The 24,200-nt window shown below is 34.3% G+C and overlaps 2 protein-coding genes across 9 annotated transcripts; one reads left to right on the top strand and one right to left on the bottom strand.

Annotated features, from left to right (window-relative positions):
* Window positions 1–8,778: 8,778 nt before the first annotated feature.
* LOC107460781 (F-box/kelch-repeat protein At1g22040) lies at window positions 8,779–11,810 on the top strand. 6 transcript variants are annotated; one of them, XM_052252986.1, is made up of 4 exons: window positions 8,779–9,224; window positions 9,442–9,555; window positions 9,690–9,738; window positions 9,970–11,810. In XM_052252986.1, exon 4 carries the CDS (start codon window positions 9,972–9,974, stop codon window positions 11,394–11,396), a length of 1,425 nt encoding a protein of 474 aa, XP_052108946.1. In that variant the 5' UTR covers window positions 8,779–9,224; window positions 9,442–9,555; window positions 9,690–9,738; window positions 9,970–9,971; the 3' UTR covers window positions 11,397–11,810. The 6 variants fall into 6 exon arrangements, with proteins under 6 accessions (XP_052108946.1, XP_015934658.1, XP_015934659.1 ...); XM_016079172.3 differs by having other exon boundaries at window positions 8,780–9,224; window positions 9,690–9,734; XM_016079173.3 differs by having other exon boundaries at window positions 8,780–9,224; window positions 9,439–9,555; window positions 9,690–9,734.
* Window positions 11,811–12,981: 1,171 nt separating this feature from the next.
* On the bottom strand, window positions 12,982–23,860 carry LOC107460779 (uncharacterized). Of its 3 annotated transcripts, none has more exons than XM_016079167.3 (11): window positions 23,818–23,860; window positions 22,251–22,445; window positions 21,636–21,836; window positions 21,049–21,171; window positions 20,800–20,837; window positions 20,588–20,717; window positions 15,564–20,132; window positions 14,804–14,923; window positions 14,509–14,610; window positions 14,282–14,424; window positions 12,982–13,774 (listed from the first exon to the last, which is right to left on the bottom strand). In XM_016079167.3, the coding sequence occupies exons 2-11, from the start codon at window positions 22,326–22,328 to the stop codon at window positions 13,519–13,521; spliced, it is 5,760 nt and encodes a 1,919-aa protein (XP_015934653.1). In that variant the 5' UTR covers window positions 22,329–22,445; window positions 23,818–23,860; the 3' UTR covers window positions 12,982–13,518. The 3 variants fall into 3 exon arrangements, with proteins under 3 accessions (XP_015934653.1, XP_015934651.1, XP_015934656.1); XM_016079165.3 differs by lacking the exon at window positions 23,818–23,860 and adding an exon at window positions 23,224–23,644; XM_016079170.3 differs by lacking the exons at window positions 22,251–22,445; window positions 23,818–23,860 and having other exon boundaries at window positions 20,800–20,841; window positions 21,636–21,784.
* Between the last annotated feature and the right edge of the window lie 340 nt (window positions 23,861–24,200).

Raw genomic sequence — 24,200 nt, 5'->3', positions numbered from 1 at the left:
TCATAGTTGAGAATGATGATGATTGTCATGGGTCATCACATTCATCCGGGTTAAGAACAAGTATTATCTTCGAATGGAAGCAAGCATGATTGAATGAGAAACAGTAGTAATTGCATTAATCCATCAAGACACAGCAGAGCTCCTCACCCCCAACCATGGGGTTTAGAGACTCATGCTGTAGAAGATACAATGAGAAACGTGTAAAGTGTCATGAGGTACAGATACAATGTCAAAAGATCCTATTAATAGTAAACTAGTAACCTAGGGTATACAGAAATGAGTAAATGACGTAAAAATCCACTTCTGGGTCCAATTGGTGTGTGCTTGGGCTGAGCATTGAAGCATTTTCGTGTAGAGACCTTTTCTGGAGTTAAACGCCAGCTTTTATGCCAGTTTGGGCGTTTAACTCCAAGTTTTATGCCAGTTCCAGCGTTAAACGCTGGAATTTCTGAGGTTGTTTTGCCACACCGGTTTGGGCCATCAAATCTCGGGCAAAGTATGGACTATTATACATTGCTGGAAAGCCCAGGATGTATACTTTCCAATGCCATTGAGAGCGCGCCAATTGGGCTTCTGTAGCTCCAGAAAATCCACTTCGAGTGCAGGGAGGTCAGAATCCAACAGCATCTGTAGTCCTTTTCAGTCTCTGAATCAGATTTTTGCTCAGAACCCTCAATTTCAGCCAGAAAATACCTGAAATCACAGAAAAACACACAAACTCATAGTAAAGTCCAGAAAAGTGAATTTTAACTAAAAACTAATAAAAATATACTAAAAACTAACTAGATCATACTAAAAACATACTAAAAACAATGCCAAAAAGCGTATAAATTATCCACTCATCATCGGCTTCCTTCTTTATCTCTCTTTCTCATTCTTGGCTCGTCCGACCTATCTGCCAAGTACCTGTCTAGTCGGCCTTCTCTAGCCAACTTTTCTATGACATTCTTTAAATCATAACAATCGTTCGTAGAATGCATATGGAGTTTGTGGTACTCACAATATTCAGTCTGGCTCTCTGCCTTTTATGTTTAATCGGAGGAGGTGGAATCTTCTCAGTGTGGCATATCTCTCTGTAAACATCCACAAGAGAGGTCCGGAGGGGAGTGTATTTATGGTATCTTCTGGATTTCTCCGGGTTGTATTCTTCCTTCTTCTTAGCTTCTTCATCTTTTTCCCGAGGTAGATAAAGCAGGATGAATCTCGAAAGTGGTAGTCGTGAGTTCTCCTCCATGTTGATATACTTCTCTGCCTGTTCTTGTACTTTGTACAGGGAGGCCGAGTGTCGCTTGGATATGGATTAAGAAAATGGCCATTCTTTAAGGCCATTAACTAATCTCATTATTACTGCTTCAGTGGGTAGATTTTGAATCTCCAAGCATGCTTCATTGAACATTTTCATGTAGTCTCGGAGAGTTTTCTTGACCCCTTACTTAACTTCCAATAAGCTCGGGGCGTGTTTTACCTTATCCTTTTGAATAGAGAATTTAGTAAGAAACTTTATTGCCAGGTCGTCGAAGCAAGTTATCGACCTGGGACGTAGGTTATCAAACCACTTCATCGCAGCCTTAGTCAAGGTTGTCGGAAAGGCTTTGCAATTGGTAGTATCGGAGGCGTTAGCTAGGTACATCCGACTTTTAAAATTGCTGAGATGGTGTCTAGGGTCAGGTGTTCCACCGTAAGATCCATGTCGGGGGTTTTGAAATTCCTTAAAACTTTTACTCACATGATATCTTCCATGAATAGGTCTTCTCCTCCTAAAGGACTTTCTTTCCAATCTGCTCGATTACTACGTTTCTGGAGGTCGGCTTCCAGTCTTAAGAACATTTCATCTAGCTCCCTTTGTCACTGTACTTCTTGTCGTAATTCTCGTTCTGCTTTCCGTTGTTGTTCAACTTCTTATTCAAATTGCTCTAGCGTCCGTCATGGCCATATATATTTCTTTTTCTCTGGTAGCTCTCAAATCTATCCTGATAAGTAATATTTATAACAAATAAAAAAAGAAATAAGTGAAGACATTTTCTTTTATAGAAATTGTTAATTATTTATTAAATTATAGCTAGATAATTAGTTTGACCTTTTTAGATTTAATTTTGTAATAATAGCTAAAACATTAATTTCATGTAAAATAAAAAAATTGAAAATAAAAACTATATATAATTATATAATGATTACATATATATAAAAATTTTAATTATAATTATATAATTTTCATGTCATTCTATAGTTTTTGTTTTTTGTAAACATAAATTTTTATCTATATTAAAAGTGAAAATAATATTATTTATTTTCTAGTTCTATTTTTAAGAGTATAAATAAGAAATTTAAAAATATTTGTTTAAAAGTATGAAAAATAATATTTTTATGTATTATCATTTTTTAAGTATTATATATTAAAATATATTTATTTATGTATACATTAATATATTCTATATTTATAAAATTTATGAATATTTTTTATAATATTTTTTTATTTTAATTGATAGAATTTAATAATTTATAAAAAATAATGTATTTAATATACAAAAAATTATTAGGCTATTTTAAATATATCTAAATTATATATAAATAAATAATAACTAATTTAAAAATTAATTCATATTATACACAGTATTATTTTTAGTTGCACGTGTGGAACTGATTTTTCTCATGAATAGTAGGAGAAAGAAGGGTTTTTAAAGTAATTATATATGATCTTTTGAAACAGTGGTATCATGCTTGGCAACCACGTGAAACGCTAGCTCCTTTGGTTCCTTTTGTGCACATTTTTTATTCTCACTTGAAGTTGGGCATTGGCGGTGAGATATTCTTTGCACAATTATTCGGAAGAAGTTAAACTTGAGTTGATGCTCTTTGATCCTATCAAGCAGGCAGGAGATAAAACAGGTTGGTTTTGGTCTTTTGGACAAACTCAAATACTCTCATCTACTCGACTAAAAGCGGGTATGAATGGTTATTGAAGAAGAAATTTGGCTGGAATGATCATGAAAATTGGCTTTGGCTTTGGCGCTTGAGAATACCAGAGAAGATAAAGTGTCTGCTCTGACTTTGCCTCAACAACGGAGTTCCCACAGCTAGGTACCGATTTCAAAGAGGTCTTGCTACTTCTGATTTTTGTCAGAGATGTTATCTTGCTCAAGAGGATATTAATCACTGCTTTAGGACTTGCCAAAAATCTCGTCAGATTTGGATTAGCTTAAATTTGGGAATGACCGCTGAGGACTCTAGTTTGGATTTTGTGTCTTGGATTCGTTTTAACCTCAACAACAATGAGTTTCTCTTTGCAGCGGCCTTTTGGTGGATTTAGAGGGATAGGAACAATGACATCTTCCATCAAGATGATCCATGGAGTAAGGAGAAAATTGTTCACTTGGTTAAACATGCTGTTCGAGATTTCTCTAATGTTGTTACCAACCAAAAACATATTATTCCTTCTTCTTTGAAATATAACTGGTAACCACCTCCAATGAATGTTTGTAAATTGAACTGCGATGCAAGCGTTTTTGAAAATGAGCAATTAGCTGGCTTTGGATATATTATTAGAAACAGCATGGGAATTTGGATAAAAGGTTGTTCTGCCAGTATACCTCTTTCTAGTGTTCTCTGTTATAAGCTTCATGCTATTTGGAGAGGGCTTGTTATGGCTTGGGATTGCGAGTGCAAAGAGGTCATCTGTGAAACTGATAATTTTAATGTGTTTCTTCTTGTTTCGCGAGGCACAACCAGCATGATTAGGAATGAATCTGATCTGCTTGGCAAAATCAAAGAGATGCTCCAGTGCAATTGGACAGCTACTTTAGTTCTCATCCAGCGCACAGCAAACAGAGCGGCTGATTTAATGGCTAAGACTACTGCTTTAAACAAGCAGGTGTATTTAGAGTGGTTACTGTCCCCTAATAATTTAGACATTATTATTAAAGAGGAGTACTACTCTTTTTCTTAAATCTTTTTTCTTTGTGTTATGTTAAGTCACAAAAAAAATGTTGAGATTTGAGGCTGAGGGTGTGTTTATTTGTGCCGTTATTAAATTTCTCCGGTCCTCTCACTTTTATTTCCGGATGCAATGCACCTCATTTAAGTCTCACCATTTACCATGTAATCAGTAAGATCTTATCGTTCTTCTCCTTTTATTTATGTCTTTCATTTATTCCATCTATATCTGTATCAAATTTTATGGTTCAGAATAAAATTCTGCGTTAAATTGAACTAATTATTCTTAGAACAATTTTAATGGAATCAATTTTAAATTTTTAATTATTAGTTTTTACTTTTATAGTAATTAAAAAATAATAAAATAGTGACATTTGTATAATCTATTAAATTTTTCTTAAATGAATATTATAACAATTTATTATGACCTTACAATAAAAATTCAATCAAAATATACTTAAATAAATTAAATGTACTCAATTGTACTCCTATATTTTGTTATTCTATTTTTATTATTATTTTTTTAATTGTTTATAAAATTTTAATTTTTCTCGATCTAAATATACAAAATTCTCAATTTTCACATTCATAAATTATTTATTTTTCATTGCAATTTTTTTAGTGAGTAATATCTTTTAAATATGACATATAATTATTAATTTTGAATTTTATATTTTTTAGTTTAGTTAAATTTTCACAATTTAATTAAAATTATTTGAAATAGTTAAAAATAATTTAAGTATAAAGTAAAATGAGATGAAATATTATAATGATAAATTTTATATTAAATTTTAAAATAAAATTTTATAATATATAACTTACAAATATTTATATAAACTAAACATTGGACTCTTATAAACTAGACATTGAACTCTTATGTTTTGTCAAATTTTGAAATGTGCAATTTATATTATTGTTACCAGATTATTTGCGTGACTTCTTTCTTGGTTAAGCGGTTTGACATGTTATATTGCGCTCTGCGCCTGTCTGTTTCTGTGACCGCTTACTATCCTCGTAAATGAAATCAATATTATCTTATTAATAAAAAAATTAATTTTTAAAATTTTTTTCTTTAATTATTCTGTGAAGTATCATCTCTGATCTTATTATTTTTAAATAAAAAAATATATAACAAATATTAAATAATAAAAATGATATTTTATTAAAAAATTAAAAAAAATTCACTCCTTATCAATAATTGTCCTAACAAAAGTTTACTCTCTCTCAGGATAAAGAAATTATTTCATGGTCAGGAGTTCATTTAAATTGGTTTTTTTTATAATTTTTACATATTATAAATAAAAAATAGATTTAGCTAAGAAGCATATTAATATTATTATTCTTTAAAATTTTTAAACTTTTTTAGATTAATTAATACATAATAAATGTATGAAGAAGAATTTAAATGTTATATGTTCAATAGATAACAAATGTATTAAAGTATCAAATTTTATATATTTTCTATAAAAATTTTATTAATTAGTAATCTTAACATATTAGCTAATCCTATAAAAAATAATTAATTATGAATTTTTTTAAACACACGTTTATATACTGCAAAACATTAAAACACAATTGCTTGAACTTCTTCCTTCTCATAGATGATATATTGATGATAGTTATTATTTTTTCACATTAATCCAATGAATGTAGATATAACTTTATCCATATCCCTGCTGCATTGCTTTATGTTTAGTTAATATTTTTTTTGGTGACTATATGTTTAGTTAAGATGTGTTTTAAGATTATTACGTGTTTTTAAATTTTTACTTTAATAAATATAAAATAAATATATTAAAAATTTTATTTTGTATATTTTTATAAAAAATTTAATCAAATTTAAATATATTATATTTTTACAAAATAAGTATATTATTATGTTTCTAAATTTATTTTCAAATTTTTTAATAACTATCAACATAAAAAAATCTGATGCATTTAATTTATAAAAAATGGAAAGGTTATTTTCGATGATGATTTTCTTATTGTGTATATAAAATATCCTGTATAAAAGAATTAATGAAATGTGTTAAGAGTTAAAAAAGACATTATTCATTAATTTAGAGATATGACTGGAGAAGTAAATTAATTAATGTTAATTTGATTTTTTTTAATGTACAATTATTTATAAAAATGTAAAATGTTAATTATATACTTAATTAAAAACGGCATTGGATTTCATTGTCAATATTATTAGAAGTATAATTATGTATACACTTCTTATCGATAACTTAAGCTTTTGGAATAAACAATTTATTATGATAAGATATATATTGAGAACTTTTATGATGAAAAATTTTATTAAAAAATTAGTAAAAGAGAAATAAAAAAAGGAAAGAAAAAAATACTAAAATAGTGATAAATAGTTATTTAATGATTTTACCAATTCTTGCTTATTTATTATCTTCAACTTTTCGCCGCGTCACAACATGCATCTTCTTATTTATTTTTTCCAGATTAGGGTGCACCGAAAGCCTGATTTTGGTCTTTGAAATGTGCCTTCCACTGAGACTAAGCGAAACTACACACGCAAAAACGGTACACACTCGAACAAAAAGAGAGTGATGCAAAATGGAACCACATATATGTTACCCTAATAAGTAATGCCCTTTCCCTTCTCCAATTCAACTCCGCAATTTCTTCCATTATTTCATGCATTTAATTTTAATATTAGCAATAATAAGTTAATAACGTATATCCAAAACTTTCTTTAATTCACTGCCAGCCGTATCCAACCATGGCCAAATGCACAATCCATCTCATTTAATTTTTTTCCTCTCTTCATTTTTTTCTTGCAGGAATTATATTTTCTGCTATGTTTTGTAGCTTAGCTTAGCTGAATCCCATTCAACAAATTTTCCCAGATTCATTCACGATGAAGTTATGTATTCGGAACCAGCTGGTATTTATAGCATCATAATAGGAAATCAACAGTCTGTTATGTCCATTCTCTTATGAATGGATATAATTACAGATTTTTTACCACAAAAAGTGAAGAACATAAATTCAACGCTTTATAGCAACGTTTGGTTATGGAAATCAACGGTACCATTCTCAATGAGAACTTTTCATTGTAAAAAATGTTACCGGTACCAACACCAAGTAGGCCTCAAAACCCTACCTCCTCCTCCTCCTCCTCCTCCTCCTCTGCCACCATCAATGTGGGTATCGTGTTCATATGCGTTCCGGTGCACCATGATCGGCGACGTGCTTGGAGCGGAGAGTGGAGATTACATGACCTTTGAGGTCAAACCTGAAGCTGAAGAAGAAGAAGAAGAAGAAGCAAAACCTTCTTCGTTGATTCGAATCAAGTTGAGTAAGGGCAAAGAGAAGATGGAAGAAGAAAAGATGAAGAAGAAGAGGGGGTTACAGTTTCCACCGCCGATAACGTTGATGAGAACACATACGGGGAAAATGCCTTGGAATTTCAAGAGGGAATGCGGCGATTACGGGAGGCTTGTGATAACGGCGGAGAGAGTGAAGCGCCGTGAGTATGTTGAAGCTCTCAGAGTGAATGGAAAGGTCACAATGAAGCTGGTTCCAGAAGAAGAAGAAGAAGAAGAAGAAGAAGAAGAAGAAAGTGAGTACTGTGAAGAATGTGGGTATTCCATGAACGAGGAGGAAGAAGAAGAAACGATGGAACTTGAAGATCTTGAGTTTAACAATGAAGAAGAAGAGGAGGTGGAAGAAGAAGGTGGTTTTGAGATAGAGGTTGAAGAAGAGGGGTATAATAGTAATTTGTGGGACAAGGAGAGGGGACTATGTTGGGATTTCAGTGAATGCAGTGTTGGAGTTGGAGATTCAAATGATTTTATGGGCCGTCCTGGTTCTGGTCCGGCCCATCTTAGGCCCATTACTTCCGTCATGTGATGTGAGGCCCTTCCTACTTTGAGAATAGCTACTTGTGAGGACTGAGTAGTGAAATTATACTCCGGGTACTGATAAGAGCTAAGAAGATTACTTGTAGCGTGGGTAGTCGTAGTGATTCTTTTTCTAAAATTTGTTTATTTTGAAGACTGAAGAGTCTTGTGGGATATTTTCATGGTCGTTTAGCATTCATGTAACTCTATGTACCGCTGCTGCAACAGCTCAAATATGTTACTATTTTTTGAAGAAAAAAACAACTCAAAATTTTGCTAGAAATATAAAGAGTAATATTCTTGGTAGTTGTACACTCAAAATATTAGTATCCGTTACAAATAATTGATGGTAATGATGGTGAGCTTGAGAGAGATCTTTCCCAACGATGAATGAGGAGATGGAAGTCTCAAACTGAAACTGAAGGGATTTCCCCGAAACTTATCAATTTACAGATATTGAAGGAATCTCCGTCTTACCTCAATTCCCCTTTTCTTTCTCTGATCTGAATCAACTTAAATTATTGTGATGTATACATTGTCTCTCATTTTTTTTTTTTGGTTAATTATATTGTCCTGTTCATTTCAGGGGCTAAGTAAATCTTCTCAGCGAAATTGGTAACATTGTAACAACAATTAAAGTGTCCATAAAATACGAACAAAATAACATTCATTAACAAGAAAACGAATTGTACATATTAAATAAACAACTCTGTTAAGTATATCGACCACCACCAACCAGCCACACATATATATTTGAATGTGATAATTAATTTAGTGACTCAGTTTGTGTGTACATAATATTTCTACTAAACATAATTGACAAGTCATATGGTGCATGTGAGAAGGACATCTTCATGAATAATTGAGAAAATAATACATAAATAAATAAAAGGCAAGATGTCGTAAAATATAATTATTAAACTAAATTTAACACAGTGTAGCGTAAAGGAGAGAGTGGACAGATGAAGACAAAGCACTGGTAGGTAGATCATGGATGAAGGTGTGAGTGGAATATGAAGGATTAAGATATGTAGATCTATAATTTAAATTTGATGAAAAACATTGACGTAGTGTTCAGGATAACTAATGTGTGTGGTTCTGGTTTTCTAGTAGAGGGAAATTTCAGCGAAAAAGAAAAAATGAAGAAAAGTATGAATACGTGGAAGGTTGAGCTGAATTGGTGCCACGTGTATATTAATTTAGGTGTGATCAGTGGACGAGGTAGAAGAGGAAGAAGACCTTCACCTTCCCCTTCCCCTTTTATTTTCAACTTGAAAGTTGAAAGCAAAAACCGCGACTTCGTTGTTCTTCTCAACTCTGAACACTGTGATTTAACTAAATAATGCGGTGCCAATTAATTTCCCACCGTTTTACGTTTTCATCAAACCTTTAATACTCTCTCTCTCTCTCTCATCCTTTTCTATTACCAGCCAGGTACCTTCTTCACTTTTTCTCCTTTATATATTCTTTCTTAAATTATCTCATCTGTGAATCTCGAGTACTAATTTAAGTATTATTTTGTGCCACTGTAAGTATATTTATTTATTTGTCTTAGTTTCTTGCTTGCTTCATCGGTCTTCTTTTTCTTTTTCTTTTTTATTAATTAATTATTGGTTGTTGACTTGATCGTTCTAATTATACATACTAGTAGATTTGATTGCGATCATATTGGATTTCTGTATGTGGATCATGAATTGGTGATGTTCATCTGAGTCTCTGTTTTGGACAAGTGGTGAATCAGAGGAAGGGAACAGCGTACATTCATGTAACTGAAAATTCTGATTCTGAGATTTTATTTCGGTGTTTCTTTTGCTTATATAATTCAGCTCTGATTGGTGTAGGATATGCATCTTGTGATCTCATGAATTGTTCTGTACTTGTTTTTCTTGTTTCTGTCAGCTGCTTCTGGTGCAAACTGAGGGGAAGATCTTTCTTTGTTGAGTGGTAGGTAGGATTTAACTGTATGTTTAGAAAGAAAGAACCATTCTAAGGATAAATTCATTCTTGATTGTCTTTGGTGTATTCCTTTTGAATAATAGTTCAGGTGTCGTGTAATGTGTTTTTTTTTTTTTTTTTTTTTTTTTTTATAATTGTGGTTGTTGCTTTCTTGTATGGCCTTGTCTGGCACATTTTAAATTCCAATGGATAGTTTCAAGAATTTTCTCCTCTTGCAATGCAGATATGGGTTCGGTTTTCAGTGCTGCAAATGCTATACCTAAGCTGAATGAAGTCTCTTCGAACGAGACGTGCAAGAGGCAGAAGATGTCATTATCTACATTTGATGAAGAGAGTCCAAGATTGATTCCTAATCTTCCTGATGAGTTATCACTTCAGATTCTTGCTAGGCTTCCGAGAATATCTTACTTCAATGTAAGATTGGTGTCAAGGAAGTGGAAAGCAACTATCATGAGTCCAGAAATATATGAAGTAAGAAAAGAACTCCGGACCTCTGAAGAGTGGCTATATCTGTTGATCAAGGTTGGGGAATATAAACAGCAATGGTATGCTGTTGATCCTCACTCTCAGATATGGCAGAGACTACCTACTATGCCTAAAGTTGCTGAAGAGCAAGAATCAAGAAAGAGTTCTTCCAAGCTTTGGATGTGGAACATGGTAGAAGGTAACAGAATAGCCAAAGTTATCAGAGGCTTTCTTGGACATAAGGATGCATTCGATGAAATGCCCTTTTTTGGTTGTGCTATAGGAGCTGTTGATGGATGTCTCTATGTTCTAGGAGGATTCTCTAAAGCTTCAACTACAAGCAGCGTCTGGCGATTTGATCCAATGCAAAACACATGGAGCAAGGTGACTCCTATGTCCACAGGTAGAGCATACTGCAAGACCGGAATCTTAAACAATAAGCTTTATGTTGTTGGAGGGGTTAGCCAAGGCCAAGCCGGACTAATTCCTCTTCAATCTGCCGAAGTTTTCGACCCTTCGACTGATACATGGTCAGATGTCCCTAGCATGCCATTCTCCAAAGCTCAAGTCATGCCAACAGTATTTTGGGCCGACATGTTAAAGCCTATTGCCACGGGATTAACCTCATACATGGGAAGATTGTGTGTTCCACAAAGCCTATATTCATGGCCATTTTTCGTTGACGTCGGCGGAGAAATCTATGATCCCGAGACAAACTCATGGATTGAAATGCCAACTGGGATGGGTGAGGGTTGGCCTGCAAGACAAGCAGGTTCAAAATTGAGTGTAGTAGTGGATGGTGAGTTATATGCATTTGATCCTTCAAATTCCCCAGATAGTGGAAGGATCAAGGTGTATGACCAAGGAGAAGATGCTTGGAAAGTTGTGATTGGAAAAGTTCCAATACATGATTCAGCAAATTCAGAGTCACCATATTTGCTTGCTGGCTTCCATGGGAAACTTCATGTGATTACAAAAGATGCAAATCATGATGTTGCTGTTTTGAGGGCTGATCTGAGAAACAACCGGGATTGTTCTTCTCCCTCAATATCTTCAACTTCTTCATCATCATCATCATCATCATCACACAGTGCTGCTGAATCAGATGCAGTTGTTTGGAAGGTAGTTGCAAGCAGGGATTTTGGGAAGGCTGAACTTGTCAGTTGCCAAGTTATTGACATATAATTTGAATTGAATTAGATATATTAATCGGAAGTTACATATACAGGAATTAGCCTCAGCCCTCATGCGACTGCCTCTGTCTGTATTTTTTGTTAAGGTGTCAGTAAGATGAGAGAATGGGAAGTGCTACATCAGTATATAATTAATTATTTACCCTATTGATATTTTTGGAGTTAGTTATTTGTGCCCACACTTTCTTGAACGTTGAGTTGATTCACTCTCTTCTACCATTAAATTGGACGAACTTGTAATGTTATGCACTCTGTCAAATGGTAGAGGAAAGTAAATCAGCTTGGTGTCCAAGAGAATGAGCGAGTCTTCCATATCCATAGTAACTACAGTTTCCACAGTGATGTTCAAGTTGCTAATAAAAAAATTGTGCAGAATATTATCAAAGCAATTCATTATTTTCCACAACGTTACATAATACAGAGGATAAGATCAGATTGATATATATCCGAGGCCTGGCTATATATATTCTAGCCACACATTTTATCTTTAGCATGCTTTCAATTTTTTCTGTTTAGTTTTATACACGATTTTTCATGTTTCCAGCTCCTGACTGAACAAAAACGTTTATATTTCTTTTGTGAACTATATCTGACTCCACTAAAATTGAGGTCACCGAACACTATCTTAAGACTAATTATTATCTTTCCTAAATATTTTTCCGATTAATTTTTAAATAAAAATATATTTTTATTTCTTGTCAAAATAATTTAAAAATAAAACATATACACTTGTCTTTTAAAAATTAAATGCTTATAACTTTGTTCTCGAAAGACTTTTGTTCAACACCATTTTGGACAAAACTACTAGTATATTCCTACTTGAGACCTACTTGAGACAATACATCCAAGATACAAACATTTACATCATGTTGAACTTGTGATATAGAAATAAAAGGATAAACAAGACAAGAATTGAAATTGAATAGAAAAGATAAATTGTAATTGAAATAAAAGCAAAAAGGATAAATTAAAATTGAATACAAAGAGAATCATTCTACTTTCTATTCGATTTCTTGATGCAATAAGAAAGAAACCTAACTTGTCAATGCCATAGTTTGGGAATTGAACTGAAGGGACCCTCAACCTTCTACTCAATTCCCCGATGCAACAAAGAAGGAACTCTTCAACCTGAATTGTCTACGAAACCGAAAAAAGGGTTTTCAAACTACTAAATCATTCTTAATTATGACTACCCTAGTTTATAAGGTATTTATAACTTCTTATTAAGTTAAAATATAGAAAACTTTGACAAACATAAGGATCAATCTAGTAATCAAATAAACAAAATTAAAATACGTCAAATTAAATTAAAACATTCTAAAAATATAAACTAATATTTTCTAAATAACACTTAAATTCTTCATATCATAAACATTTAAAACACATATAAATTTGGTTTTTTTAGTGAAATTTTATTTTTTTCTATAAATTTCAAACTCAACACTTCAATACGATGATTATTATTATTATTATTATTATTATTATTATTATTATTATTATTATTATTATTATATTAAAGTGATTGATAAATGAGAATGACATGTCCGGGGAATAACAGAACAGACGAGACGAAACAGTTCTCATAATTCCCTTTTTCTAAATAGAAATAATCTTGTAAGATATTGTTCCTGTACAGAAAAAAACAATTACACCACTGGGAGGCTTGGGTAAAAGATGTTACAATATATACTAGGATTCTAGTTGCAAAAGACAAGGCACTATTCTTATTTACACAAATTATTATCTGCTTCTCAGCTTTGATAATCATGTGATACCATACCAACCCTTGCAAAAATATATATCTATATAAAACTCTTGCTATAGCTTATGAACTATGAATGAAACCCCTTATAAGCATACCCTATGTACTTCTTCCATTTCAAAATCATCTGTCAATTTGTACAAAGTAATCAATGAAAAACCAATGCATTTGAACAATTCATTGATTTTTTCAATGTAGACACTTTATCCAAATGAACAGATATTTTGAACCAGAAAGAGTAATGAGTAACATTCATGGTGGGGCCACAAATATCTTGACCAAGAATATGCATAGATTATTAACCTGTGCAAGGGTGAGAAAAAAAATTGATGATGATGATGTCTCACTTTGGCTACAAGGAATCAGGTGAATTTGGAGCTTTCTTGGAAGATCTAGTATTCTTGAGTGTCATCATGAGCTTTTGTCTTTCTCCTTCAACTTCTGCAAATTGAAGGCTTAGTTGAGAGTAACGTTCATGCATCTCTTTCAGTTCTGTTTCCACAGCTGAATGTCTTTCCTTCAGTTCCAGCATGTCCTTAATCAGCTCATTGATGTCCCTGAAGCTTCTGAACACTGCTTCTTCATCACTGTGTTGTTTCAAGAAAGAACTGAAATGTAGGGAGGAAAATTGTCTTAAAACAATGTGATTGAATTGGTCTCAATACAGTGTTCCACTACATGTTCATGCATGCCAAAAATTCAATTATGAGAAACAAGTAGCATTTAATTTCTATGCAATGTCAGTGTAAAACTCGTTTGCACCATTAAATTAGGAACTGCCACGTAGATAAAAGTGACTCTTAATTGGATGTTAGTATAAAACTCTTTTACATTAATTAATTGTGCAAAACAACATAGTGTTAACATCTTTGGGAGATTGTTTGATTCAATCAGCAAAGTACTTGTTTTAAAATGCAATTGATAGCTAAAACAAGAAAAAGATCATTACTTCATTTCAAAGAGTAAAAAAGATGATGCATATCAGAATTTAGATTCTAACCAGTCATCAAATTTTAACCGAGAACAAAGAAAATGGTAAATTTAAGGTGATGTGCTTCCAAAATTAGCATCTATATGTACCAAAATCTAATTACTGCTCCAAAAGAAAGGTGTACCTCTGAAATTGCATGCTTGATTTCTTCTTGGCCTGCAATGCTTCAGCAAGCTCAATCTCCAAAGCAAGAACCCTTTCTAATGCATTGCCAGTGACAGATATTTCCTTGAACACAGGGAATATGTTTCCCAATTCTTGATTAGCCTGAGCAAAGGATAAAATTCATAAGAATCTGAACAAAGAAAAAGACATGTTTCACGGCAATCAACGCAAACAAGAGTTAGTTACTTCATGTAGCTGCACCAATTCTCTTTGCAGATTGGGAAAAGTAAGTTCAATGCTATAACCATCTTCTGAAGGAGTTGAATTCTCTTTTTTCATCTTTTCCAACTGCAATAAGAAGACACAATTTAGATCACATTTACACCAGACACAACAATAAAAGTCACAACTCGAATACAAGGAAAATGGAAATGCTATCCATGTTACCTTTCGCATGATACTAGAAAATAAATTTACTATATTTAGAAGTATAGATGAATGCAGAAAGAGTAGTTACGAATAATGGTGCCTAAAATGTTACCTCCTTATTCAAGTTGTCCAGGCTAGATTTCAAACTTCTAATTAAATCCGCGTGCTTTTCTTCTTTTTGTTGTGAGTAGTCTTCACTTTCAAGAGTTTCGCATCCATTTGCAAGAGGATCCTATCAAATGATAATGCAAAGAAATTGTTGAGGCTCACTATCATACTCAAGATAGATGAAGGAAGGAATACATTGCAAAAAAAAAGGTACAAGACTTTTACTACAGCCATTAAAGATCCTTAACAGAGAAATTTCTTATCTATTTTATTATATATCACCAATAAAAAACAGAATGCTCAATTCATGATAACAAGGTTTTGGTTTTGAAGCACCAAATTCCCAAGCATTGTTGTTTATTTGGTATATATAGTTTTTATAATAGTTATAATCTTATTTGTTGATGCTTATGTGATAAAACTATTCATGGCAAAAGAACTTTCTAGAATCACCAAGTGTAAGAAGAGACAAATTAGGGTGAGAAGGCCTTTCATGTAAGCATCGTTATTATTCTAGCAATCATGCACAGATAATTCCACAATCTTTTTATATGTACTCATATAAAAAATAGTTCCCTGTTTATTACTGTGATTTTTTCTTTTATAAAAGTGACAATAAAAAGATGGGAGTGGATATTGCCACTACCAATTTACCATATTCATGTAAACATACAATGGAAAGAAAACAGGTATGGGAATGGCATTATCAACATGGAAGTGGCAATGTACACTCGCTTACCGAAAATACTAAATAAGACAATTACCTCGGGTTGCATATTTGTACTCTCTAGCTCTCGACTGCTAGCTGTGTGATTAGATTTCTCTCTCACATCAGATCTCAAACTTTCAAGCAATTGCTTTGCTGAGGTGAGCTCCACTTCAATTTTGGACCTCTCCTCATTGCTTTTCAGAAGTGAAGCTTCAAGTTCTTGCTTTTCCTGCTTACAGCATTCGAGGGATATCAATGAGCACTCCTTTTCAGCCTTTACCAGGTCAAAAGCATTTGACAAATTTCGTTTGTCTGAAATTACAGCCTGTAGCTCAGCTTCCAATTCCAAGATCTTTGTTCCCAGTTCTTCATTAAGTTTTATGCAAGAAGCTTCAGACTTTTTCCTGCTCTCAGTTTCTTCAATTGCATCTTGCAGTTTCCACAGCATTTCCTCACTATGCTTTTTCGACAAAGAGAGTTGCTGTTTCAGTTCTTGCAACTTGGTTTCATATTGTTCTTTGATAAATGCAATTCTCAAAGACTCCTGCATAGCAACAGGTGGTCCTTCATTTCCTCTTCTCTCACGAGCATTATGACACTCGGCTTCAGCCTTGTCCTTCAGCTCCTTCAAATGAAGGGACAAATTTTTGAACTCCTCCGTCTTAAGAACCTGTTCGGAAAGCCTCTTGGAAAGCTCATTACATTGGTTTTCCAGTCTTACCAATTCTCCGTCTTTCAAAGAAGTCATAGCAGTTTCCAGTTCATGTAATTTGGCCTGAAGGACTAAACACTTGAGTTCAGCTTCTTCCTTCAACAAAAAGAGTTCCTCACCGTCTCCGCTAGAACACTCCAGCAAGTTCCCCAGCCTTTCAACCTCAAGGACAAGCTGGCTTTCGTGGATAGAAGTATTGTTGACATTCTCTGTTCGACTCTTGTGCTCCTCCAGCTCGGATATCATTGCATCATTTTGATCAATTAATGCTCTCTTTTGAGCAGAAGTGGCATCTAACTCCGATTTGAGGGAGTCAAGACTTGTCTGCAATCTTTTGTTATCTTCAATGCAAGTCAATTCTCTGCAAAGGCAGCTATTCAATTCAGATTCTACATCAAGATTCTTCTTGTGAAGCATGTCAAGTTGCTGACTAGCGGAATGTAGTTTCTCACTAAGCTCCACAACATGATCCGCCAATTGAGCTCTAGTAAAAGTAGCAACGACATCTGTGGCTATCGAAAATTCATGCAGTTCAGAAAAGTGAGTTGCTAGGGAAGTAAAAGATGAAGATTCTTTTAAGGCAAGTTCAAGACGTTCCTCGGATTCTTGTAGAAGATCAGATATTCTTGATTTCTCAAATTCTAAGTCTGCAACCAGTTGCTTAAGATGGATCATTTCTTGTCTGGTCATATCAGAATCCTGCAGCTGACATTGCTTGTCATTCAATTCTGCAGTCAGATTTGCAACTTCTTTCTCCAATTTTTCTCTCAACATTTTCTCAGTATACAACTCATTGTGCAAAGAATGTAAGCTTTCCTTTGAAAAATCAAGCTCGGATGAAATCTTCACATATACTTCTGTTTTGTCTTGTAAAGACAACTCCAAAGCTTTCTTTTCCTCTGTGACATGTTCTAAGTTGAGCTTACACAATTCAAGGCCACTAGATATCGTATCAAGCTTTAAAATTTCTTGAGCAAGTTCCTGCAGCTGAGATTGCTTCTCCTTCAATTCTGTGGTAAGATCTGAAACTGTTCTCTCCAATTTCTCTCTTAACAGTTTCTCACTATGCAACTCATTTTGCAGAGAATGCAAACTTTCCTTTGAAAAAACAAGCTCGGACGAAATCTTTGCAGATACTTCAGTTTTGTCTTGTATAGACAACTCCAATGCTTCCTTTTCCTCTGTGACTGCTGCTAAGCTGAGCTTACACATTTCAAGGTCACCAGATAAGATATCGAGCTTTGAAATTTCTTGAGCAATGTCCTGATTTCGGGAGTTAAGTTGCTGTACCTCAGCTTCTAAGTGATCAAGACTGGACAGAAATTCTTTGTGATGCTGAGAGAAGGTTGCTTCAAATCCAAAACCAGCATTGATCCTGTTGACAATCACCTCGAAATCAATCTTAAGCTTCTGCAATCGGGCACTAGACTCAGTTATCTTTCTTAGCATCTCGTGCAAATCATGCTCAAACTTCTGTTTCATGACTAGAACATCCAATTTTGCGGAATTTAAAGATACTTGAACCGAGTGTTTTTCATCCACTAAAACTTGTTTCTCTTCAATGAGTAGCAGAATCCTGTCACGTGTTCTCTGTTGTACCTCTTCCAACCGCAACAAAATACCTTCTAACTCTTTACATTCCGAATCAGATGTACCTCGAAAAGAAATTTCACTGTATGTATCATCATATGATGCCAGCAATTTCTGAAGCTTATTAGACAAAAAGCTGACATTCTTCTGAAGATTATCCTTCAAAGAAGCCATCTCATCAAATTTATTTCTGACAGCTTCTAATTCTCCATGCAGAATTGATATTTCTTCACGAAGATGACCATTTTCCAGGCTCTCGTTTTTCAACATACTTCTTATCTCTGAGTTTTCTGTAGTACATGCCATGTATTTGCCTTCATAACTCCTAGACTCTTTCAGAAGAACATCCAACTCATTGATTTTCTGAGTAAGAAGACTGTTTTCATGAGAAAGATCATTCAAATTTACTTGTAAAATTTGGTTCTGGTGAGCAACATCATTGCTCTTGGCTGTGCAAATCTCCTTGTACTCATTCAGTGAGAGGATATCATTCATAGCAGTCTGCAGCCTCAGCACCAATAACTCATTAGATTCATTTGAGACTTGCAGCTGCTGAGACAGTTGAAGGACTTCCTCTTTCAAAATTCGAATGTCACAACTTGCTTCAAGCAGTGTTTCTTGGAGAGCCTTTGAAAAAACATCCGAATATATATTTGCAAAATGCATCTGGCAGATTTCTTCTTCAACTTGTTTGTATAGATCTTCTTGTGCCTTAAGGGATCTTTTCAAATCGCTTAGTAAAATGTCTTCACCGAAATGTTGTCTACTTAAGGAAGAACTGTGATTTTGGGATGGGAGATTGGAGATATGGCCTTCAGAATTGTTCAGATATTTCACTGGTTCTCGGAAACCATCAGTATCTGGAAGGGGAGAATCTGAAAGAGTTTGCTTTATAAGATTCTCATTTGTCTCATGCATAGAAAGAACCTGGCAAGAAAGCAATTCAAGATCCTTTTGTAATTGACCAACAGCTATAGAATAGTTTAACCTTGCTCTTTTGAGTGCTGCTTCAGCAGACAAAGCTCTTTTTTCAAACTCACTGCTGATAGACTCCAAAATGCGCTTGTCTTCAGAGAAGTTCATTATCTGTTCATTCATGTTCCGGTGCATTATCTCCATCTCATCCTTACTAGCAGCAATTGTGTATATGCAAGTAGAATGTTCATTCCTGAGGTTCTGCAACTCGGCCATCAACTGCCTTTGACTCTGCTCAAGTTCCTGAACAAGAGCTTCATAATAGCACTCCATCTGCTCCATTTTCCTAATGAGGCCTTCTCTTTCGGTTTTGGAATCGTCTAGCTCTCTTAGGAGTTCAAAAATTTTTGCTTTCATAGCAATGGTTGGATCCACCGGTTCAGCCTCATGAGACATAATGCCAGGTATGGTAAGATAATGAGCCATGCCTTCAGGTTGAAACAAACCCACATCAGACCCGATGTCTGTTAAATATTGTTCACCTTTTTGTAAATCCATTTTCTTGTTCTCCCTTTCATTCGCAACATCAGCTTCCGAAATAGGCTCTCTAGATTCTTGTTTGAGATCCCGCAAAATCTCAAGCAGTGATTCTAACTCCAAGTTAAGCAACCTAAAATCCCTTTCTGGAAATCCCATCGACGCCTTCTGAATAGCTCTTACCTTATCTTCCATGAGCAAAAGCCCCTTTAGACATTTAAGTGGCAACTTCTGAAAGAACTTATCCCGACCCGTTTCTCTCAGGTCTCTGAGACCATGTAATAAGCTTAACTTGGAACTTTTGAGCTGCTCAATTTCATCTTTAAACTTTGAACACTCCGATTTTAGTACAGCAACCTCTTTTGCTAGCTCTTCTCCCGCGGAAATCTCAGCAGATAGTTGCTTGGAGAATTTGTGTGTTTCAACACCTATTTCATCAGCATGATTTTGTAAAGAGCTCACTGTCAGCTTCAGATCAAGAATAGATGACTCGACCGCGCCTAAGTTTCCTTTAAGACTACTGTTATCTTCTGAAGGAGCCGTCAAGTTATCTGATGCTGAATAGTCTGCACTCCAACCATGGACCCAATGGCTACCTTGTGACAGGACCTGGCCATCAGGTGCATCTCTTTTTTCCGGCTGCGAGCTTTGTCCAACTAAATCGCCAGATACCATGCTTTTAAGGCTGTCAATTTCATGTGTACTGGATACATCATGCTTCTCAGTATATGCACTTTCTGAAGTAGTAGAGGAACCATCATATCCAGCAGCCAAATCTGCATAATCTTCATTAACCCCTGATTCTCTTTCAAGAGAAGAAATTCGGGGAATATCTTTAGATTCTCTTTTCAGTTTCAGTCTTGAATTGACCTGATTTTATGAAATAATAAGGGATAATACAGAAAGAGAAAAAAAAATTAATAACAAGCAGTGAAACCTTAATATTGAGCAGCAAACATATTCATTATTTTTAAGAAAATTTATATTTCGTGATAAAAAATAGAACAGCTAATGGGTTGTAATTAAGAGGTCAAATGTTAATAAGGAAAACTCTGTATCTAGATCTGCTTTTATCAAATGCATTCGGCCCTTGTCAAGTAGTAAAATAATTTGTTAATCTTCCAACCAACGAATAGCATGTACTAACAAGAAAGACCAAAAAAATGTATGAACCTTTTTACTTTAGGATAACAGAAGAATAATTATGACGATGGAAAAAAGTATAATACAAGGAAATGAAGGACAAGAGATCCTACATACAAGAACAAAAAGCAATCCAAAGAAAATCTATGTATGAAGTGTAGTTTTCAGCAGAGGTCACAAACCTTATGCATATGATTGTTGACATTCTGATCCGGAGACGAATCTTTGCCATCAGCAGATTCCTCATGAGAACCTTGGTCAGAGGTTGCCCGTAGACCCCTCTCAGTGAGTTCCCTCTGCTGCTCAAATTCTCTGAAAACAATAGCATCAAATATCAAATAAGTCTACTATTTTTGGTTAACATACGTAAATGTCATAACTCATCATATGATACCTGAAACCAGTTTTGGAAGTGAGCAGCTGCACAGTAACCTGGCTTCAAACAAGAAGAGAAACACAACATTAAATGCATACTATAAATTTCTCTAGCAACTGAAGATCTGGCAACAAATATACGAGTTGATATGCCATATCCATGTAGAAATACATAAACTACATGGTTGTACTGCAACATGACCATGCAAGTGGATAATCTAAAAAGCCATGGTTATATCTTAGATATATTAAGTATAAAGATCCTCACATGTAATGTAGGTCCAGGATCACTGCCATTAAGAGGGAGTGCGAGAGATGTAGGCTTCAAGGCATCAACAAAATCAGCAAGATTGATATTGGCCTCGCCAAGGATGCTAGACCGTGAAGATCCCTGAAGTCATTAGGCCAACAACAAGGTTAGTACAACACAAGCCGGACTATCAACCACAAGATTCCTCCTGTTGGAAAATACATATAATACTAAGGTATTTCTAAAGAGAGCAAGCAACAACTGAAAACATATTTTGTAAGAAAAAACATGGAACTCAAATTATACCAATACTGATGAAGTCATATATTCATTAAACTGACGAACGTGTTAGTTTGATTTTATTCGCAACATTAAGATCCATTAAAAATCTAATTATCTTGAATGAGAAACTTACTAGTTAAAAAAATTCAAAAGTGCATTTGATAATTGGCAGAGCACAGACTAGTCATATACAATAAAAAAAAATGCTTACATATGATGTAAGTGATACAATAAAGGTTTGTGCATGATGTTGTAACTTGACACTTCTATAAATTCCATGACATGATCGTATATAATTTACAAATTCAGGAAAAGAATCTTACCATCCCCACAACGAGCTTATAAAGCTTCTCCTCATACTGTTTTGTTCTAATGTCTTGTAGGAGTCTTGTAGTTTCATAGATTGGATCCGACCACTTGCAGGCTCCATTTCTCACATTTGCTTTGGTTGTCTTTGATGTAGCCTTCCCGGTTTCGGCAGGGATGAAAGAGATATACAATTTATCCCACCCGGATTGTGGAATCTTGCATACAAACAATAGGTGGAAAATATAATTGAGAAATCATAACAATACGTTTCAATTTTTGAATTAGACTTGACTGAGATGAAAGTATTATAATACAAAATAAACAATGATCAACACCCCATCAAAAACTTTAATACTAAACAGCAAATCAGTACTATGACCTATGAGAGTGCCAATTATAATTCATGATACTGGCATGACAAGCATTCACTAATAATGGCAGCTGAACTTTCATTGAATTCCATGAACTCTACACAATTGAATGCCAACTCAGACCAACTCTGCAATGCACTACTTTGTTCACGTTAAAATGAAAGAGCAGAGAAAAAAGAAATAGTCCAATTATTTCCCTAAAATTTAACTTGAGAGCCAAAGGTATAAGAGAGAAATTTGCTTAGATGAGAAACTTACATGTGTAGCATGGAATTGGAGCCGAAAAACCACCTTAACTTTCGTCTTCTCTACCTTCCACTTAGTAATTCTCGACATTTTTTCAGCGAATTAGTAACACCTAACATGCATCACTCAACATGATGATTCCACTCTCATTCCCAGTTCCAAGACCCAGTCAACTGTTTACTAATCAATATCAGAAACTGTAATCACCTGAAAACAACCGAAGCAAATAAATCATGTTCATATATACATATATATATATATATATCCAGTTCTTCGGTGGGCATTTAACAATTTTACTCCGATGAGTAAACTTTACAAGCAAATCAGATATTCAAAATCACAGACCTAAACAATTTATGACTCATTGACCCAGAAAAACAAGCACTACATGCAGAAAAAGAAGGGTAGAACCATCACAACAATGCATCATTTTGGAACCTAATAATAGAGAGGGAGAGAAGTTCAAAGTATGCAATGCATTAGTCTTTTTTTTTTCCGAAGCAACCATAATGGAAAAGAACCAACAATGTAAATATGAAAGAAATTTTGATATTATTTCTTCAATTCTCAAATATAAGTAAATTCTGAAACTTTCAGCTGCCAGAGGCAACAATTGCATATACTACATTCCAAACTTCAAGCTAGATGAACATGTCCCCAGAATAAAAGAATAAAAATGCTAGATCTCCAAGATAAAACATTTGAATATTCAGAAACTTTTAAAATTAAAGGGAAAAAAGGAAAGATTGTATATGAGCTAAGCCCATCTTTCAATCTGATTAAGACACCTTTCAGCTACACTGAAACACTGATTAGCTAAACAAACTTCGCCAAATGGAACAACTAAATCCAACATTTCTTCTCCATTTCAGAACAAAAAAGAGGTAGAAATTAGAGAAATAAAAATGGGTGGGAGCAGAATCAGATAAAATGAAAATTAAAAAAAATAAAAGTCTTTTTTCCTTTATGCAATGGCCATTGGTACCTTGCAGTGAGACAAAAGCTTGAAAGCTTGAAACTTTCACCGGGAAAATCCGCGGATCGACCAGAAAGATTTCGAATTTGAGAAGAAGAAGATGGGGAAAAAGAGGAGGACCCCAGAAAAGATGCTGACTCAGACAATGCCACTCTACATCCTATAACACTCAACAACCCAAGAAAATACAAAATAAAATAATTGAAAAAGAAAAACTCAGAACCCAAGGACTGACAAAAGCAAAGAGCAAAAAAGAGAATCCTAAAACCAAATGCTTACACAAAGCTAGGGGGGAAAATGATGCAGCTAAAATAATATAGCAAAGTTGTAATTTTTATTTAATTTGCTAGCTGTAGATATTGACACTTGCAGCAAAATGCAACATCTAATGGAAACCAAAACATTGCAAAAGAGGGATTACGACCATCAGAGTGGGTAACAGAAGCAACTAATACCACTAAAAGCTGGCACAGTGACACCTTTGTCTAAGTTACCAGATGCAAGTTTATTTCATGTGTATTTGGTTTATATTATATTAATATTAATAATAATGAAATAATTAATGTGGGGTGCATTGGAAGGGTGTAATGGGTGGGTGGGTACCTTAGCTGCAGATCTGTGGCTGCTTAAGAAGCAAGAAAGATTGAATCTTTGGAAACAAGGTTGTAACTTGTAAGCCCCCACTTTGAGGGGAGAAAGAGAGTGTTTTGAGGCGTTGTAAGTTTGCATTAAGGCATATGCACATGTTCATTTTTCAACTTTTTGGCAAAAGCGTTATAAGAGAAGAAGCACGTTTAATCTTTTTGAAAGATTCAATTTTTGGTTTGGCAAATTTTTTATCCATGAAGACAGAAGTGATTTTACTTTCATAGAAGATACGAACATTAGTGTCAGAGCCTATTTTTCATAACAAGCCTTTCTCGATCACCTTATACCCTTCAAGAACACTTCTCCAGCCCCACGACGGTACGCTTCTTATCTCTGCA

Source organism: Arachis duranensis, chromosome 8, assembly GCF_000817695.3.
Source record: "Arachis duranensis cultivar V14167 chromosome 8, aradu.V14167.gnm2.J7QH, whole genome shotgun sequence".
NCBI classification, from domain to species: domain Eukaryota; kingdom Viridiplantae; phylum Streptophyta; class Magnoliopsida; order Fabales; family Fabaceae; genus Arachis; species Arachis duranensis.
The sequence above is the reverse complement of the archived record's forward strand: the minus strand, read 5'-3'. Positions and strand labels throughout refer to the sequence as shown.